Source organism: Schistocerca cancellata, chromosome 4, assembly GCF_023864275.1.
Source record: "Schistocerca cancellata isolate TAMUIC-IGC-003103 chromosome 4, iqSchCanc2.1, whole genome shotgun sequence".
In the NCBI taxonomy this organism is placed as follows: domain Eukaryota; kingdom Metazoa; phylum Arthropoda; class Insecta; order Orthoptera; family Acrididae; genus Schistocerca; species Schistocerca cancellata.
The window spans coordinates 43466788-43487522 of NC_064629.1; the positions used below are offsets into that span (position 1 = coordinate 43466788).

The following is a 20735-nucleotide window of genomic DNA, read 5'->3' on the forward strand; positions in this document are numbered from 1 at the left end:
GTAGACTCTGCGCCAGCGATAGTGCGCGCCCTATGTACTAGATTTTTAAGTACCCCATTCCTCTGTGAAGGGTGGTGGCAGCTGTCTGCGTGCAAATAAAGATCAGTGTGCGTTGTCTTCCGATACACCCCATGACCTAGGGTGCCGTCAGCCCTTCTCTTGACCAAGACGTAAAGGAAAGGTAATTTACCCTCCGTTTCAGTCTCCATAGTGAATTTGATGTTGGGGTGTATGGAGTTTAGATGTGTAAGGAATTCAAGGAGTTTATCCATACCGTGTGGCCAGATGACGAATGTGTCGTCCACGTAACGGAAAAAGCAAGTAGGTTTCCATTCGGATGACGACAGGGCTTCCTCCTCGAAGTTCTCCATAGTTTTTCTACAGAACTTTATTTCGTTACTAGAGTTGCGCGGCCTCAGTAATTGTAGATATTAGATGGTGTTTTTTATCAACGCTGCTTTTACATCATCTTGTAAGTATCTACTTTGCGAGTGAAGGGACATCGAGCAGACGCCGTTCTGAGGTAGGTGAATTTTAATATTCAGCCTGCACAGACAAACCCCACCCCACTACACTTTGAAAGGGACTGATGTCCTCGCTGTTTGGTTCCTTCCCTGAAATCAACCAACCAAAGTCAGTGAGGTGTTGAAAATGCATCTTTGTCGCCTTAAACTTATTCTTGAGTAATATCAACTGACCACGTCCAGTCTCAAAAGGCAGCTAACGCTCACAACCATTACAGCGTGTGTTTGAGGCAAAGCTCGTTTGCATCCTAATAGTGGCGCTACTAAATTCACTCTTACGCGACCTGCGCCAAATTTGAATAGACATCATCTTTCAGGTGAAGAAACACGCCTAACAACTTTCGTTTATGTTGCTCAACTCTTTCTTTGTGTTGTAATTTTTTTTCCCGTCAGTGTAGTACCGGGGTTAACTTAAGCACACAGTATAAATATTCCTACAACGCAGTGGATAGCTCTGTATAGTAGCTCGTAAAATCTACACATTAAGATGTTCGCCAAAGAAGTCCATACAGCTCAGCCATTCCATGTTATTAGTGATTTCTGTAGATAATCCGAGCGACATGTTTCTCAGGCAAGTAAGGTCACAGATTCGCGGTGCACACTCTTGCTCAGAGTGATAATTCCAGCAGTTGCTTATAGAGTCCGTGTTACATATAACTGCCAGCACATGCCATTGGATGGCCAGCTTCCAGTTAATAGGTGATCAATGGCTGAGAGCAAGCTGATGCGGACTGATGTTAAGTTGTCGCGGCAGTGCATGCCATGCCCCCTGGCGATATGTGAAGCACGCCGTTGCTTAGCTATGGGCGAAGAGGTTATATCACGTCCCTGTGATGGAATAAATTTCCATCATCAAAATTACTCTACCAAAGGTATAAGAGGCGTTGTCGTACAGTCCCTGTTCGTCTGACTATACAGGGTGGTCCATTGATAGTGACCGGGCCAAATATCTCACGAAGTATGTACCAAACGAAAAAAACTGCAAAGAACGAAACTTGTCTAGCTTGAAAGGGGAAACAAGATGGCGCTATGGTTGGCCCGCTAGATGGCGCTGTTATAGGAAAAACGGATATCAACTGCGTTTTTTTAAATAGGAATCACCATTTTTATTCCATATTCGTATAGTACGTAAAGAAAGATGAATGTTTTAGTTGGACCACTTTTTCGCTTTGTAGTAGATGGCGCTGTAACAGTCACAAACGTATAAGTACGTGGTATCACGTAACATTCCGCCAGTGCGGACGGTATTTGCTTCGTGATACATTACCCATGTTAAAATGGACCGTTTACCAATTGCGGAAAAGGTCGGTATCGAGTTGATGTATAGCTATTGTGATCAAAATGCCCAATGGGCGTGTGCTATGTATGCTGCTCGGTATCCTGTGTCCGGACCATTCGTCGGATAGTTACATTATTTAAGGAAACAGGAAGTGTTCAGCCACATGTGAAACGTCAACCACGACCTACAACAAATGATGATGCCCAAGTAGGTGTTTTAGCTGCTGTCGTGGCTAATCCGCACATCAGTAGCAGACAAATTGCGCGAGAATCGGGAATCTCAAAAACGTTGGTGTTGAGGATGCTACATCAACATCGACTGCACCCGTACCATATTTCTATGCACCAGGAATTGCATGGCGACGACTTTGAACGTCGTGTAAAGTTCTGCCACTGGGCACAAGAGAAATTACGGGACGATGACAGTTTTTTTGCACGCGTTCTATTTAGCGACGAAGCGTCATTCACCAACAGCGGTAACGTAAACCGACATAATATGCACTATTGGGCAACGGAAAATCCACGATGGCTGCGGCAAGTAGAACATTAGCGATCTTGGCGGGTTAATGTATTGTGCGGCATTATGGGAGGAAGGATAACTGGCCCCCATTTTATCGATGGCAATCTAAATGGTGCCGTGCATGCTGATTTCCTACGTAATGTTCTACCGATGTTACTACAAGATGTTTCACTGCATGACAGAATGGCGACGTACTTCCAACATGACAGATGCCCGGAACATAGCTCGCGTACGGTTGAAGCGGTATTGAATAGCATATTTTATGACATGGCCCACACATTCACCGGATCTGACGTCCCCGGATTTCTTTCTGTGGGGAAAGTTGAAGGATATTTGCTATCGTGATCCACCGACAACGCCTGACAACATGCGTCAGCGCATTGTCAATGCATGTGCGAACATTACGGAACGCGAACTACTCGCTGTTGAGAGGAATGTCGTTACACTTATTGCCAAATGCATTGAGGTTGACGGACATCGTTTTGAGCATTTATTGCATTAATGTGGTATTTACAGGTAATCACGCTGCAACAGCATGCGTTCTCAAAAAATGGTTCAAATGGCTCTGAGCACTATGGGACTCAACATCTTAGGTCATAAGTCCCCTAGAACTGAGAACTACTTAAACCTAACTAACCTAAGGACATCACTCACAACCATGCCCGAGGCAGGATTCGAACCTGCGACCGTAGCAGTCCCGCGGTTCCGGACTGCAGCGCCAGAACCGCTAGACCACCGCGGCCGGCATGCGTTCTCAGAAATGGTAAGTTCACAAAGGTACATGTATCACATTGGAACAACCGAAATAAAATGTTCAAACGTACCTACGTTCTGTATTTTAATTTAAAAAACCTACCAACTGTTCGTCTAAAATTGTGACCATATGTATGTGACTATTACAGCGCCATCTATCACTAAGCGAAAAAAGTGGTCCAACTAAAACATTCATATTTCTTTACGTACTACACGAATATGTAAAAAAAATGGGGGTTCCTATTTAAAAGAACGCAGTTGATATCCGTTTGACTTATGGCAGCGCCATCTAGCGGGCCAACCATAGCGCCATATCGTTTCCCCCTTCAAGCTAGAAAAGTTTCGTTCTTTGTACTTTTTTCGTTTGATGCTTATTTCGTGAGATATTTGGCCTGGTCACGATCAATGGGCCATCCTGTATGTTCTTCATTAAACCTGAATCAACTCTGCGTTACGCCAGGGAAAGCGTGAATTACCACTGGTCTTAACTGGTTCGTTGGATGGGAACATGAGGGTCGGTCATCAGTTTTGTGCTACGCCTGAGGAAGACTATACCACATGACCAAGTTTCGTTCTCCCATAAACAGTAAAAGACTGCACTCTACAAGTACGAGTATTAATTGCAGTCATTAGAACTAAAAATATACTCTCAATACATAGTTATACACAGTGAAGAAATGTGTCACCGAAAGCGAAGGAAGAATGTTTTACCATCTCAGATTGTGATCAGTCCCTGACCGTTTTCAAGCCAACAATGTGGCAAGACTCTTTCTCTCTTTCTTTCTTCAGCACCGAGCCTGTTCTACACGAAAGGCACCAAGTTTATCAACCAACTTCCCAAACTGACAGTCAAGCACTGTAGCTGTGTTGTAGACACTCTATTCATACGCCAATGGAAGAGTTTTTGACCTTCAGTACAGTAGTTGGTCAGCATAAATTTTGCATCCCTACCTCTTGTCCGGCTGCTGGCCAAATTATCCCTGCAAAAAGTCTTCGACTGTCAGTTTTCTAGCCGATTAGCTCTGTCTGTAGGGGCACACCCACAGTTTACTATATTCAACATGAAACATTCATGAAGATTCTCGTCAGTTTTGTCGCAAGATTAACCACTGTGGAACTCTTAATGCTAATCAAAAAACGTAGGTTGGGTGTTGGGATCGGGTTTCACTCTTTCTTTTTGCTATCAACAACACAACTATAACACTACATGCACTCATACGTCATTTACACCAAAAAAAACTTAAGACACAACACAACACGACACTAACTTACTCCACAGGAAATATGTCAGTGTGCACAAGATAAGAAATGCTTTCTATAAGGGTTATTCTTTTTTCGAAATCCGATCGGTCGCGATATTAAAACCACAGGGAAAGTCCGTTGAATCTTTGTGCAGATCTGTTGCGCAGTGTCTTTAGTATGTCTGTCTACTACGATCTGTCGCACATTTTAGCTCTGAGTGCACAGTGAGCACGTAAAGATGCCTAGAAAATATTGTCTCGCAGCAAGTTTGAATCACTGCTGAGGGGTTTCGCCTGGCTTCATGCAGCCCACATAACGTAACTGTCGCACTTTTTCTTCTTCGTGACAATTCCCCATTGGACTGGTTGGTTGGTTGGTTGGTTGGTTGATTTAGTGGGAGGGGATCAAACAGCGAGGTCATCGGCCCCATCGGATTAGGGAAGCACGGGGAAGGAAGTCGGCGGCCACGTCCTTTCAAAGGAAGCATCTCAGCATTTGCCTAAAGCTATTTAGAGAAATCACTGTGAACCTAAATCAGGGTGGCTGCACGCTGGTTTGAACCGTCGTCGTCCTCCTGAATGAGAGTCCAGTGTGCTAACCACTGCGCCACCTTGGTCGGTGCATATTGGAGGTGCAATGAAAACGCTCCTACAGCGTTTCCGATGGGAAGTATTTGATCACCCGCCATGCAGCCCGGATTTGGCTCCCTCTGATTTTCTATCTTCGCTCACTTGAACCACTGGGCATGAAGACAACATTCTGGCACAGACAACGAGCTGCAGACCAGCATAGGGAACCGACGGAAATCTCTGGCAGCTGCCTTATATGACGAGGGTATTGAAAAGCTGGTACCACGCTACGACAAATGTCCTAGTAGGAGCGGCGACTGTGAAGAAAAGTAGCTGGAAGGTTTAGCTAAGTGTTGGAAATAAAACGTATTTGATTTTCGCTGTCGTTTCCATTTCGCGACGGATCGGAGGTTTAGAAAAAAACGAAAAAAAAGAAGAAAAAACAGTCCTGGTAATGACAATCCTTCTTAGTGCTTAACATAATAATGTAAAACGAATACCTTTTCCTTTAAACCGTCGCTGTGATTTGGGCTGTTTTCCGTGGCCGCCACACCTTCAGTGCTTCCCATGTGCCAAGTAATATCTGTGCACCCACGCACATACCACGGGCTACCGAGATCATTTCGACCACACAGCGTGCGCATTCCGTTTGGGAATGCCTTTATATTGATAACTGCAAAAATATTTATTTTGATGTTGAGAGACTCCAGCATACCAGTAAATTCTGATTACTAGTGCTTGAAACCAGTGGAGATTCATTTTGAATCTACAGCCAACTTCGTAGCCTATAAAGGGTGTATCATATTCTGAGTTGACGAAAGTCATGGGATAGCGATGGCAGAGATATCACTTGTAGTCAGGTGATTCATGTGGAAAGGTTGCCGACGTGATTCTGGCCGCACGACGGGAATTAACAGACTCTGAACGCGGAATGGTACTTGGAGCTAGACGCATGGGGCATTTCATTTCGGAAATCGTCAGGGAATTCAATATTCCGAGGTCCACACCGTCAATAGTATACCGAGAATACCAAACTGCTGGTATTACCTCTCACCACGGTAAACGCAGTGGCCGAGGGCCTTCACTTAACGACCGAGGGCAGTGGCGTTTGCGTAGAGTTGTCAGTGCTAACACACAAGCAACACTGCGTGACGTAACCGCAGAAATCAATATGGGGCGTATGACAAATTTATGCGTTTGCACAGTGCGGCGAACTTTGGCGTTAATGGGCTATGGCAGCAGACGACCGACGAGAGTGCCTTTGCTAACGACACGATATCGCCTGCAGCACCTCTCTTGGGCTCGTGACCGTATCGGCTGGATACCAGGCGACTGGAAAACCGTGGCCTGGTCAGATGAGTTCCGATTTCAGATGGTATGGCTGATGGTTGGGTACTAATCTGGTGCTGACCACACGAAGCCATTGATCCAAGTTGTCAACAATGCTCTGTGCAAGCTGCTGGTGGCTCCATAATCGTGTGGGCTGTGTTTACATGGAATAAACTGGGCCCTGTAGTCTAACTAAACCGATCATTGACTGGAAATGGTTATGTTCGGCTACTTGAAGACCATTTGCAGCCCTTCACGGACGTCATGTTCCCAAACAACGATGGAATTTTTATGGATGACAATGCTTCATGTCACCGCACCACACTTGTTCACAATTGATGTGAAGAAAATTCTGGACAATTCAGCTCACGGTTTGACTACCCAGATCGTCCGACACGAGTCCCATCGAACATTTATTGGACTTAATCGAGATGTCAGTTCACGTTCAAAATCCTGCACTGGCTATACTTTCAAAATTATGGACAGCAATAGAGGTAGCACGGATCAATATTCCTGCAGGAGACTTCCAACGACTTGTTGAGCCCATGCCACATCGAGTCGCTGCACTATGCCGGTCAAAAGTAGGTCTGACACGATATTAGGAGGTATCCCATGAGTTTTGTCACCTCAGTGTAATTGGTAGTGAAACCTGAAAGTATGGCGCAACAGAATAAAAAACATCCACCAAACATGGGTCCGCAAACGGGCTGTTTACAATAAAATTGTGGAAATGTAGTAACGAGCCGTCACTGACTTCAGTATGGTATATTGTCCTAGTTTGTAAAAATGTAAATGTGCACTTTTCCATTAAGTCCCGATTTATTTGGGGTCAAGATGGTCCAACGTTGGGGATGTGGTATAAGCATGACAGGGTACCGGCACATTTTGCTGCTAATGTAAGACGACATCTAATGCTCCAGTATGATCCAACAAGATGGATAGATCGAGTCGGGCCTGTGTCTTGGCCTCCAAGATACGTGACCTCAATCCCCTGCCTTTTTCTGTTCGGTGTCGTCTCAGAAGTGCAGTGTAGAGCTTTCTTGTTGATACGGTTGAAGAGATGGAGCAGCCAATTTTACAGTTTGATCAAGATTTACGAGATCCAGTAGGAAATGCATTATAGGTGACGAGGAATTTTTGAAGAGAGTGTTTTGGAAAGAATGCGGGATGGAAGAGTTCGGTGGCGTACCCCGAACCAGGCGTTTGGATATAGAAGAAGCAAAATGGAGTGAGGGGTGAGTTGGGAGGGGTGAGGGGGAAAGGGGTGAGTTGGGGGGGGGGGGTAGGAGAGGGGAGGCATCAGGAGCGCTGGCAAAGAGATGAAGATGAGTATTCTATTAAAGCTGGAAGGATGACTACATTTATGGGCTCGCTTGCGGATCCACGTTTGTTGGAACGATTTTGCTTCTTCACTGACGGAATACAAATCGCAACACCTAAAAATAATTAATTCAGAGTAATGAGATTTCGGAAATACATTCGTCTAGATACCATGTTTAAGTGATTAACATTGCAACAACGCATGTTACGGCCAGAGGGACGTAAGACATTGAAAATGTGAAATGCTGCTACATTAATAACCGGAGTAACCGCCCGAATGCTGAATGCAAGCATGCAGACGTGCATGCGTTGTGTTGTATAGGTGCCGGATTCAGTTTCTGGGATAGAATTCCATGCCTGTTGCACTTGGCCGGCCAATACAAGGACGGTTAACTCTGTTTGTGGATGACGCTGAAGTTGTCATCCTATGATGCCCCATATGTGCTCGACTGGAGACAGATCTGGTGATCGAGCAGGCCAAAGCAACATGTCGACATTCTGTAGAGCATGTTAGGTTAGAACAGCGGCATGTGGGCGAGCGTTACCCTACTGGATAACACGCCCTGGAATGCTGGTCACGAATGGCAGCTCAAATGGTCGAATCACCAAATTTACGTACAAATTTACAGTCTGCTTTGGTGGGATAACCACGAGAGTGCTCCTAAGCCGCACCACTGACCATATCTCCAGATGTAGTGCGTTGCGTCTAGGCTGCAGGCACGTTTTTGAAGGCGCTCAACTGACCTCCTTCTAACCAATATACGGCCATCACTGACACCGAGGCAGAACCGGATTTGATTAGAAACCTCTATAGATCTCCCCTCAGTCCTTCAATGAGCTCGGCAGCACTGAAATCGCAAAAGGCGGCGGTTTGGGTTCAGCGCGTGTGGCTTGGAGCTGTCCCTGAAGTAACCGATTTGTAACAGTTCGTTGTGCCATTGTGGTGCCGGCCGAAGTGGCTGTGCGGTTAAAGGCGCTGCAGTCTGGAACCGCAAGACCGCTCCGGTCGCAGGTTCGAATCCTGCCTCGGGCATGGATGTTTGTGATGTCCTTAGGTTAGTTAGGTTTAACTAGTTCTAAGTTCTAGGGGACTAATGACCTCAGCAGTTGAGTCCCATAGTGCTCAGAGCCATTTTTTTTTTGAGCCATTGTGGTACCAGCTGGTGCTGAACTTGCTGTTGGAGATGCAGTACGATGCGCCAGAGTCATACGCCGAAAACTATGTGTTCCCTCTCGGTAGGGCACGTGGCCGTCCAGAGCCCAACCTTCTTGCGGCGGTACATTCTCGTGACTACCGCTGCAATCGTGTACATTGGCTAGATTCCTGCCAAGCCTTTTTACATTATCGAAGAAGAAACATATACCTCCTCGTAGCGCTATTACACGAACTCCTTCAAACTCAATGAAGTGATGATAATGGCTTCTTTGTCGCCTTAAAGGCATTCTTGACTAACATCAACTCATGACGTCCAAACTCATAGGTAACTAACGCTCACGACCGGTAAGCCTATAGCTTATATTTAAAGCAAGCCTGATTTACATCCTCATAGTGGCGCTACTAGCGCCACTCTTATGCGACTGGCGAGACATTTGAATAGACATCATCTTACAGATGTAGAAAGCCGACTATCAGTTCTCGTTTTGTCGCAAAATTCATTCTTCGTGTCTGGATTTCTTTTTTCGTCCGTGTATTGTCGTATGCTTCCACCAGTGCCAAATTGCGCTATTAGTTATGATACACCCTGTGCACTAAATGCATTTCTTTCCTAGTTTTATTGCCTAAAGTAGGATGATGTGGCTGATAGTGCAGGTCACTCACGAAGATTTAATGAGATGATGTAACCTACTTAACGTGAATATGGTCACGAGTAATTAACATCATCCTACCTAGGGAACGTGAACAAATGTATTGATGGATGATCCATTGGACTGAAGTGCTCACTCGAAATTTCTGTATGTAAAATTTTCAGAAATTGCAAATGTATCGCAGATCATTCAGGTGCGCATTAAGTGGTAGTATTTCGAGAAAGTTCGGAAATTAGTACATAATTATTAGAACTGACTGGATTTTGGTATAATGTTGTGCAACTTTGAAGTCGCACAGAGACACTCGAAAAGTTTTTGTTTCTTTTCAGATTGCGTGATACACTCATTAGAAATTGGATTTAAGGATGACATTATTTCCTCCGAAAATATATATTTGCTGATAATAGTGTTTACAGATTCCACTATTGCTATAGCACGTGAGAGAACATATAATCTGTTCGGTACTGTGGGGTTAAAACTAACATGAGGTTCAGTGGCTCTGTGATATATCGTATGATTAGATGCAATGGTTGTTTGCATTATTGGTAACAACTTGGTTTTTAGATGTAATATTCACGGTTCTGTACTGTCAGAAATGGCAGTTCGAATAAATTTGCCGGCCGGAGGGGCCGAGCGGTTAAAGGCGCTACAATCTGGAACCGCACGACCGCTGCGGTCGCAGGTTCGAATCCTGCCTCGGGCATGGGTGTGTGTGACGTCCTTAGGTTAGTTAGGTTTAAGTAGTTCTAAGTTCTAGGGGACTTATGACCACAGCAGTTGAGTCCCATAGTGCTCAGAGCCATACAACTACCAACATGATACCCGTGTTCTGCGGGATGTCGAGTCACTCGGCCGCAGGCACTTCCTCGTCAGAGGCACTAGCTTACCGACGAGCTGCTCGCACGCCACCGATTACGTCACTGCGATCGCGGAACTATTATTCCGCCGCGATCACGTGGCTGCACACATCTGCACTTGCACCATCAATACTGGACTGCGATCAGAGTCGCGAGATTAAGTACATAGCAGTCCGCCATTCAGCGCCGCGGGGCCATAGTGAGCAGACGTCTACTGCTGCCCTTTCGTGATTTCGTGAATGAAACCAGAATTCTGTGGCGCGCTGGACTCGACGAAGGGATAGAAGATCGCCGATCGACCGAACCTGTTCGGCCGACGGCTTCATCCGGTACCTCACCGAAGACGACACTAACAGAGAACGGAGTGGCAGATCTGTGTCTGATGGGACTCACTCCGTCGATGGCCTCATCTATCCGCCACCCCCGCCAGCACTACCACCACCACCACCACTACCACCACCTACGATGACCGTGCCTGTGACGGAGATGGTGATGGACGACTCTTTCGTTTTAGGAGACCCGAGAGGCAGCGACTCAAACGTGTCAGTGGGCAACAACGGTCTTCTCTTTGAGGATTGCAAGAGAAGATTTCAATTCGCAAACGTTGACGTCATCAGGGAGGTCACAAGTGCGGCAACACCGCTCTTGCTTCCATTCTAGACTTACGCTGTCGTCTCAGAGAAACCCATCGAGGCGGTCTTCAAAGATTTCCAAAGATTTGCAGACCCCGACCTCCTAAAAGAAGCTCTGTGACACGCACGAAATAGCACAGAGAGTCACCTCCCGTCCTGGTGATCGCCACCAAGGAGCACTAGAAGCTCTTCTCAATGACGATGGTGGCCGACACTAAGGTCACCGCCCAGCAGCTAACAAACGAGAGGCTCTCCCCAGTGCTTCCGATGCCGAGGGGATGTGCTTCACGCCAGCATGCGTGAAGTGGGAGGGCGAACACGAGAGCGAAAGATGCCCGCTACCCGAAACGCTCCCGCCGAAAAGTAAGAACTGTGGTGTCCCCCACGTCGCGAGCTACTGTGACTGTGAAGTGTTTAGGGCCTCACTAGGCCGCCAACGCTACGTCCCAACCGAGGAGGCCGACCTTCCCGTCCGACGTCCGCGTCCGGGCGCACAGAAGCCGGCGAGGCCGGTCGCCACCGCTGTTAACGAACAGACGTCGATCGACACCGCCTCCGCAGCTCGGGAGGCAGAAGACGGCGAATCTGTGCCGACAAGGGTGCAAGAGCGAACACGCCAGAAAGAAAAACCGCCGCCCTCCTGAAGAAACCACCACGGCGACTGCCATCGATAGAGCAAACGCTATCGACGCCGTACTTGCCGAAGCCGCAACCAGCCGCACCACACCGAGCGCCGTGGCCAATGAAGATCTGTCTACACTCGGACAGGTGTCTCGCTGAGGCGCTGCGGAGAGTTTCCGAGGCAATGATGTAGGCTGCTCGAGCACCACAGCCATCTGCGCAGCAGTCCACTCGTAACGCAAACCACGTTCGGAGCCCTGACGTCAGACCAGCCACTGCGTATGTTGCGCTGTCAGTACCACTGCCAGTCGCAGACGACACGAAAACGTGAACTGGAAGCCAAGATAACAAGCAAAGAGGTGAAGGTACAATAAAAAATTTTACTATACTGAAAAAGAAGCTTCCTGCGCGCTAGCTGGCAAACGGTTTCCCCGCTCTGGGTAATGACACCGGCCGCCGTTTGCGGCCCACCAGTCAGAACTTCGCCGGCCTTCGCAGCGTTCTCGGGTGCCGGCGTTGCCCGAGCGCCGATGGCTGCAGCGTCAATCAGCGACGGCAGCTTTCCCTGCCCAGCATCGTAGGAAGCCAGCCGCACCCTATCCACAGCACCACGCCGCTTCGGACCACACCCGGAAGAGCCTTACACGCTGAATAGCAAAGAAACTGGTACACCTGCCGAATATCGCGTAGGGCCCACGCCAGAACGCAGAAGTGCCGCAACATGACGTGGCCTGGGCTCCACCAATGTCTGAAGTAGTGCTGGAGGGAACTGACACCGCCGATCCTGCAGGGCTGTCCGTAAATCCGAAAGAGTACGAGGGGGTGGAGTTCTCTTCTGAGCAGCACATTGCAAATTATCCCAGATATGCTAAATAATGTTCGTGCCTGGGGAGTTTGGTGGCCAGCGGAAGTGATTAAACTCAAAAGAGTGTTCCTGGAGCCACTGTGTAGCAATTCTGGACCTGTAGGGTGTCGCATTATCCTGCTGGAATTTCCCAAGTCCGTCGGAATGCCCACTGGACACGAATGGATGCAGGTGATCAGATAGGATGCTTACGTACGTGTCACCTGTCAGAGTCGTATCACGACGTATTAAGGGTCCATATCGCTCCAACTGCACACGCCCCTCTTCATTACAGAGCCTCAACCAGACTGGACACTCCTCTGCTGACATGCAGGTACCATGGATTCTTGAAGTTGTTTCCATACCTGTACACGCCCATCTGCTCGATACAATTTGAAACGAGATTCTTCCGACCAGGCAACATGTTTCTAGTCATCAACAGTCCAATGTCGATGTTGACGGGCCCAGGCGAGGCGTAAAGTTTTGTGTAGTGCAGTCATCAAGGATACACGAGTGGGGCTTTGGCTCCGAAAGCCCATACCGATGATGTTTCGTTGAACGGTTTGCACGCTGACACTTGCTGATGTCCCAGAATTGAGGTCTGCAGCAGTCTGCGGAATGGTTGCATTTCTTTCACGTTAAACGATTCTCTTCAGTGGTCGTTGGTACCGTTCTTGCAAGATCTTTTTCCGGCCGCAGAGATGTCGGAGATTTGATGTTTTACCGGATTGCTGATATTGACGGTGCACTCGTAAAATGGTCGTACGGGAAAAGCCCCACTTCATCGCTACCTCGGAGATGCTGTGGTCCATCGTTCGTGCGCCAACTACAGCACCAAGTTGAAACTCACTTGCATTAGCAGTAAGCGCTAAAACAACTGCACCAGACACTTGTTATCTTAATGTAGGCGTAGCTGACCGCAGAGCCGTATTCTGCCTGTTTACATATCTCTCTATTTGAATACGCATGCCTATACCAGTTTCTTTGGCGCTTCAGTGTATATTGTAGTACCATGCGTCATGCTATCGTTGCACAATAACCCACTGCAAATGTCACTGGGAACTGCTGGTTAGTTCCTGAGCCCTTTTCACCGTTCAAGGACACAAAAGATAAATAATTTGTTACTGTTTTACACATGTGTGTGGTTCGGAGGCTCACAAGGGAAAGTTGTCTACTCGTCATCACCGATTTCGTCCAGATTTATGTCATATGCAGAGGTTGACCAGAAATGAAAGTGACAGATGGTCAAGTGTTTAGGAAAAATAACAATTTTGGAGCGGATCGGGCGAAGCGTGAGCTGTTTATGTTAGCGTAGCTTCCAGGCAGCGGTTGGCGCAGTGGAAGGGTACAGAACGGTAATCCGACGGTCGTGATATCTAGTCTTTATGCGGAAAATCTTTTTTCTTTTCGGTTTTTGCGTTACTTACACAGCAAATAAACCGTGGCAATGCTCACTATATTGTATTTGTTCATATTTTCATAAAAAGCACGAAAAGGAAAGGCAAAGCAAAAACTGGGATAGCAAATAAACTTCGAGGAAGAGCTTGTAAGAGCGTCATTTTTTTCTGTCTTCCGTCATTCCTTAGTTCCTTCAAAATTCATGATGTTATGCTCCGTCAATGCAACTACTTGAAGGCAGTTTGTTTATTGCCATACTCGTTTCGCTTCTTTTATTTGTGAAGCATCGTCAGTCGCTTGGATTAAGCGTTTCTTTTTATATATACAGTAAATATATTATGTGGTATTTATAATGTGTTACTATGTAACATACTGTCATGTTTTTCTCTTGCTTTGCGGATTAGAATCACCTTTAGTTGCACGAATTTCGTGAGGTGAAAATTAACTTTCGGTGTTAGACACGATTTCCCGCGCTGTTACCCCATGTGTGTGATCCTGGATTAGGTCTCCATGCTCCAGCTGACAGATTTCCGGCTTTCTTCCACCCACATTTATTCTAACGCATCGCTTCAATCACTTGCACTTTACGTTTTGTGTTCAGCTTGTTGTATCGAGCGGATGTACATACACGGGTATGGAGACAACTTCATGAATCCATGGACCCTGCATGTCAGCACGGGAATGTTCAAGCTGATGGAGACTCTGTAATGGTGTGGGGCGTGTGCAGTTGGAGCGATGACCTATTTCAGGTGGAAAGGGGATTTTTATTAGCAGACGGACGGTGTAGCTATGGGTTCCTCTCTCTCGCCGGCCGCAGCAGACATTTTTATGTAAGCGGCATGAGCCAAGACTCGTACTGTTTCTTTTCGGATCTTCTCTGCTTCTGGTTGTGGTAGATGCTATCATACGTAAAGGTGTTGCTGAACGTCTGGGCAGAATTCTCCGTCGGGCAGGCATTGAGCCGATTTTTCGTAGCAACAACAAAATAAAACACATTCTGGGCTCGACGAAAGATACAATTGACAAGTTTCATGGCGCCGTGTCTGCCTGTTTACATATCTCTGTAAATAAGCATGACTATTCCATTTTCTTTGGCGCCTCCGTGTATTTTTCACTTGTTTTGTGTGTGTGTGTGTGTGTGTGTGTGTGTGTGTGTGTGTCTGTATGTGTGTGTGTGATAGAGAGAGAGAGAGAGAGAGAGAGAGAGAGAGAGAGAGAGAAAGGGGGGAGAGGAAGATTCATTAATTATTTATTCTGGTAAATGGGTGCATTCAAAAGATCCGCCATCTGCTTGTCGTAATCTAGTGTGTCCAACACTACGGTGCCATTTCCTTTGTCCACCTGTATTACCACTATCTGAGAGTTGTTCTTCAGCTCCTTGATGGCATGACGTTCCTCCTTGCTGATGTTTGGCTTTGCGTGAGCGGCATGGGACCCCTGATACGTCTAGATACGACTCTCACAGGTGACACGTACGTAAACATCCTGCCTGATCACCTGCATCCATTCATGTCCATTGTGCATTCCGACGTATTTGGGCAATTCCAGCAGGCCAGTGGGACACCCCACAGGTCCAGAACTGCTACAGAGTGGTTCCAGGAACACTCTTCTGATATTAAACACTTTCGCTGGCCACCAAGCTCCCTAGACATGAACATTATTGAGCATCGTACCGAGAAAAAACCAGCTGCATGCAAGGGCGAATATGGCCCCCAAGGATAGATGCGCACTAGTGTTCATCCATTGTGCCTTCCAGAATGATGTGACCATCCAGGGACTGACACGAAAATATCCCCCAGACCACAACGCTCCCTCCTCTGGACTGCACCTATCCGACAGCTGTTGCAAGGGTTTTGCTTTCAGTCGTTTGGCCATCTGTTATCCGAAAAGGCCTTTGCAAATTACAGCCTTCATCACCGATGAACAGCACTCAGCATGAATGCAAGAACCAGACGCCTGCTGTGGAGACCAAAATGCACCAACACTAGCTGAACGGTCGTTGAGAAGACACTGCCGGTATCCCCTCTGTTAATATGGGTGGTCACTTGCTCCACAGCTGCACGTCTGTTCGCCAGTACGCATCACCGCAGTCGTCGTTCGCTCCAGTCGATAGCGCCATTTTGCCATGCACGGAATAATTTAACCATGACGGCACGGCCGGCCGCAGTGGCCGAACGGTTCTAGGCGCTTCAGTCTGGAACCGCGCGAGCGCTACGGTCGCAGGTTCGAATCCTGCCTCGGGCATGGATGTGTGTCATGTCCTTAGGTTAGTTAGGTTTAAGTAGTTCTAAGTTCTAGGGGACTGATGACCTTAGGTGTTAAGTCTCATAGTGCTCACAGCCATTTGAACCGTGACGGCACGCAAACAATTTACAAACTTAGCCGTTTCGGAAATGCTTTCTGAAAGCCAATGATCGTGCCCTTTTGAACTGCCAGTGCTGCCATCTGCCGTCTGTGATCGGTTATTGCACGTTGACATCGAACATAGGCGGTGATCAAATTACTTTAACGGACCATGTGAATACTAATCTCAGCACATATGCTATCCTGGTGGAAACAATTTCGTACTTGAAGAAGTTTTGTTTGTTGTAATAGTTTTCACTTTTTTCCTTCAGAACGAAGGTCGGTTGGTAATTAGTGAAGATGGTCACAGGCGCTGAAAAAGCTTTTGCTGTGGTCGAATTTCATTCGTATCAGTCTTTTACTACAGAGCAACAACACTTCAGAGTGAGATTCTACAAAGACGCACAGACTTCGAACGCCATTCAAAGATTATTTTCGTAGCCACTGTTAATAGGGTGCCTCTGTCGAGGGAAATGAATCATCCGACAGTGACTGAAGAAACGATTAGGTGTGTGTGGAAGGGTCTCCTAAGTCTAACACGGAAATCGATGTTCAGAACGAGCAGAGAGCTAAACATTCGACAGTCGAATCATTTACAAGTTCTTAACGAAACTACAAAAGTTAGTTAGTTACGTGTTCCATTGATCAATATCACGGTAACCGTTATGATGCGGATCGTGTCAAGTGCGTAAGAAATATACACATGAATCAAGGTTTCTTTTTTTTTTTTAAGCCTAAAATTTTTATTACCTACACCCATTCTCTTAAATAGCACAAATCCATATATTATACCTATAGATTTATTTATTACTATTCAAGAATTCATCTATGGTACAGAAGGAGTTGTCAAGAAGACATTATTTCAATTTATTTTTGAAACTATTATTGCTGTCTGTCAGACATTTTATTTCATCTGGCAATTAATGGAAAAATCTTACAGCAGCATATTTTACCCCTTTTTGCGCCAAAGATAGGTGAAAGTAGAGGATAGTGTTAAGTCTTTCTTTTTTCTGGTATTATAGAAACATTAGCGTCGCACTCCAAGACAAAGTAAGTCTTCTTGAATCGCTACACGATAAAGCAGGAAATGTAGGGGTGTGTTTTACGTGAGAAATCTTTCGTTACCGGGGGAGCAATAATTTTTTTTACGTGAGAAACCTATTATAACCGAGAAAGGAATAATTTTTGATGGCACTATGATTAGACACAATACTGTATGTGGATCATAGAATATTCCTGTAGCTTGTTCATAACTCACTAACAGTTCATTTCTTACGTGCGACATCGCAGTCTAAACTTAAAAGTTTCGTTTTCTTCATGGAAATGACCAATACAAGACACGTGTAACTGGACATGCTGAAAAACTGTTTCATTTCGCAGCTAGAAACTAACATCATGGACATCATTAGGCAAGAGCTTGATGTCAAGCCCAATTCCATCTTCATGTTTGTGATCTCTTAAACACGACATTAGATAATCAATGGATCGATTGTGGTGGGGACAATGTTCAAAAATTCCTCTAATCACCTCTACGCCCATCCGACGTGGCATGATGCGATTTTTTGTGTGGAGTTGCATGGAGGTATCAGTGTTTGTGCTACTTTTACCAGAAGACCTACACGTGATATGAGCTGTCATCAACGGAGCATGTTGTTTGTGGAGTGAATTTGATTGCAGACCCAGTATCTGACAAATAAGCAAGGGGGAACACATGACGTACTTGTAGCAGAAACTTAATGCATTTCTCTGAATGATTACTAAGTTCCGTAAGGCTATGCCGGCCGCGGTGGTCTAGCGGTTCTAGGCGCTCAGTCCGAAACCGCGCGACTGCTACGGTCGCAGGTTCGAATCCTGCCTCGGGCATGGATGTCTGTGATGTCCTTAGGTTAGTTAGCTTTAAGTAGTTCTAAGTTCTAGGGGACTGATGACCACAGATGTTAAGTCCCATAGTGCTCAGAGCCATTTGAACCACTTTTGAACCGTAAGACTATGTCAGAAAAATAAACCTGTACTTTGTAGGTGACATTGCAACTGTCGTTTTCAGTAACTGTGTATCTGAATAAATACAGAATTTCCATTAAAATTATGATATTCTAAGAAAGTATACCCATGTCAATGCAAATAAAATGTGGGATTTTATATTTTTTGGCTATCTAGTTACAGTTATATACTAAGGGCCATATTTTTGTTTTAAAAGAAATTATGGTCCATAATTGCCTTGTGTTTTATTCACTTGTATCTTTACTTCAATCTTTACTGACATTATGCTGTAAATAGGTTTGTAATGCAAACGAAACATAACCATGTCTTTTATCCTTTTACAGATAGACCCAAACCAATTTACAATTTTATTTGTACCTCGGAGAACTGGTCGAATCTCAAGTGTTCCTGGAAAGAAAGAGAAAACCCAATAGCAACCACCTACAAACTTAGTTTTCATTTGCCTGGTCGTTCCGGAGGAAGGTAAGACTTAAATAATATAATTCATGTGCTGTTGCAGTATGAACGGAATATAATATAATGTCGCTTTTCTCTGATTTCAATTTGTTTGTCATTTTCTTATAAAGGACAGAAAACATCAAATAAAAATTATGTCGTTTCCTCTCCCTGATCTTACTTAAGGTTCAGACTTACTGGTGACGTTTTAAAGCTGTACGGTACCTGTAGTTACTAATGTTACGCCAAATATGTAGCGAAACTTCTGTACTGACGTTAAATTGCTTATTAGGATTTCAGATTAAGAATCGTTCAGTTTATTTCACTGAAGCAGCCATTGATCATCAAGAAAGTAATCAGAATACTTATACCAGGTCGTTAGTCGACGAAATTTTCATTTGAAGAGTAGTGTCCAAAATAAGCAGACAACCACAGTATGCATTGAAGTATACATGACAATTATTTGACGATAAAATTTCTTCTCTTCTCCACATTTACTCTGGGAGAAGTGCTCTTCTATTAGTGATTTGTTTCCGAATAACGGTAGTAGGTGCAACATAGTTAAGTTACTATTCACTTAGCCCGTTGCCGTTACGAGATAGTAGTTCCGGCAACTGAAATGTGAACACGACAAAAATGCAGTTGATTTTTTTTTTTTTGTACAGTCAAAAAGGAGTTTTGTGGCGTTGTTGGGCAGCAGAATTAAAACAAGATTAAAACAAGAATTGGAAATTAGACTATCATTCAACCAGCTGAGCGTATGGAACTTTCAAAATCAATGCGCAGCATGGGAAATACAAAACTGATCAGATAGCTACGGACCGCGTATTCTATCCGTTCTGGGTAGCTCTAATTCACTGGAGAAAACTACTGCTTTAGCGCTAGTCTACGTTCGTAAAACTTTAAGCTATTAAAAACCGAATAGTGTTTTTAAGCCTACCTTTCGACATTCCGGCAACCTGCATCATGGATATTGCAGTATGTATCTTTCTCATTAGAGTAGGGTGAACGCTATCACAAATATATTTACAGATAAAAAACTGTGTTCCTGATCGGCACCCGAAGCCTTGCCATTACCTGCTGCACTATCGAGACACGACTCATGTCCCAACCTGAAAGCTTTACTTGTGTCAGTCCCTTCATCTTGTATTCCAAGCCTCTCAAAGTACCCTTGCGTATTTTTGCTGGACTGGCACGCCTTGGAGAAGGATACAAAAATGGTTCAGATGGCTCTGAGCACTATGGGACTTAACATCTGAGATCATCAGTCCCCTACACTTAGAACTACTTAAACCTAACTAACCTTAGGACATCACACACATCCATGCCCGAGGCAGGATTCGAACCTGCGACCGTAGTAGCAGCGCTGTACCGGATTGAAGCGCCTAGAACCGCTCGGCCACAGCGGCCGGCCAGAGGGATACAGCACAGAAGCCACAACCTGGGGCTTGTTTCAGATCGAATCATTCACTATACAGGAATATGGTATAGACGGCATTATAGACTGCGCAACACAATTAAAGAGTCGCTTTTTAGAAAACCCGTAATTGTCACTCATTGCGACTCTGGAGTTTGAAATTTGGCTCAAAGGTGCCTATAAGCTTCCTCTGTAATTTTGCAAAAGCGTGGCGACCTGTACCGTCACCCTCGGGCTCTACGATGTTCCAAACGGCAAGTTGTCGACACGCGCGAAAAAAAGGCCAGGCCTCAGGAGCTCACGTGCCATTTAGGGTGGGTTAATGATTTCACGTTGCCACTAAATTTAACCAAAATTCAGTGGAACGCCTCCGTGGACGTGTCACACGTTGGGAAGATCCTCACATCTCACGCTCTGCGATTGAGGTCAGAACCGCGACGCCCAACGTTGAAATCACGCGGTTTTCTGATGGATGCCCGCGGAAAACATTTCAGACACACCGTCGCTCATAAGCGACATGACACGGGCTCAAAGAGTAGCATCAAGACGACAATTAAACCGCCCCTTTTGTTGGGTCATTGATTCCCACCCATTTCGCGGTCGAGTAAGCAACAGGGTGACATTCTTTAACAACTTGTGGCACAACTGACACTATTCTCTAGTGACACTGTGGAGCTCGATCACCATTGAACGCGATCACACCTCTTTGTGGGGCAGTGTGACCTTAGCTTTTGTTCTGGTGTACAGGTCGGTACCACTAGGGACCGTACAAAACCATTCCACAAAATTTGGACACGATCCGAAGCAGCAAAGGGTGCTTATACATTTTCAGGTCTGCTGTTTCGA

General features: G+C 45.7%; 1 protein-coding gene across 1 annotated transcript in view; it reads left to right on the plus strand.

The window, feature by feature from the left end:
- Positions 1-20735, plus strand: part of LOC126184776 (cytokine receptor-like) — a 430688-nt gene that overhangs the window by 151556 nt on the left and 258397 nt on the right. Inside the window, exon 3 of the mRNA XM_049927330.1 lies at positions 18361-18499. Coding sequence (XP_049783287.1) covers positions 18361-18499 — 139 coding nt within the window. The remainder of the gene's footprint in view (positions 1-18360; positions 18500-20735) is intronic.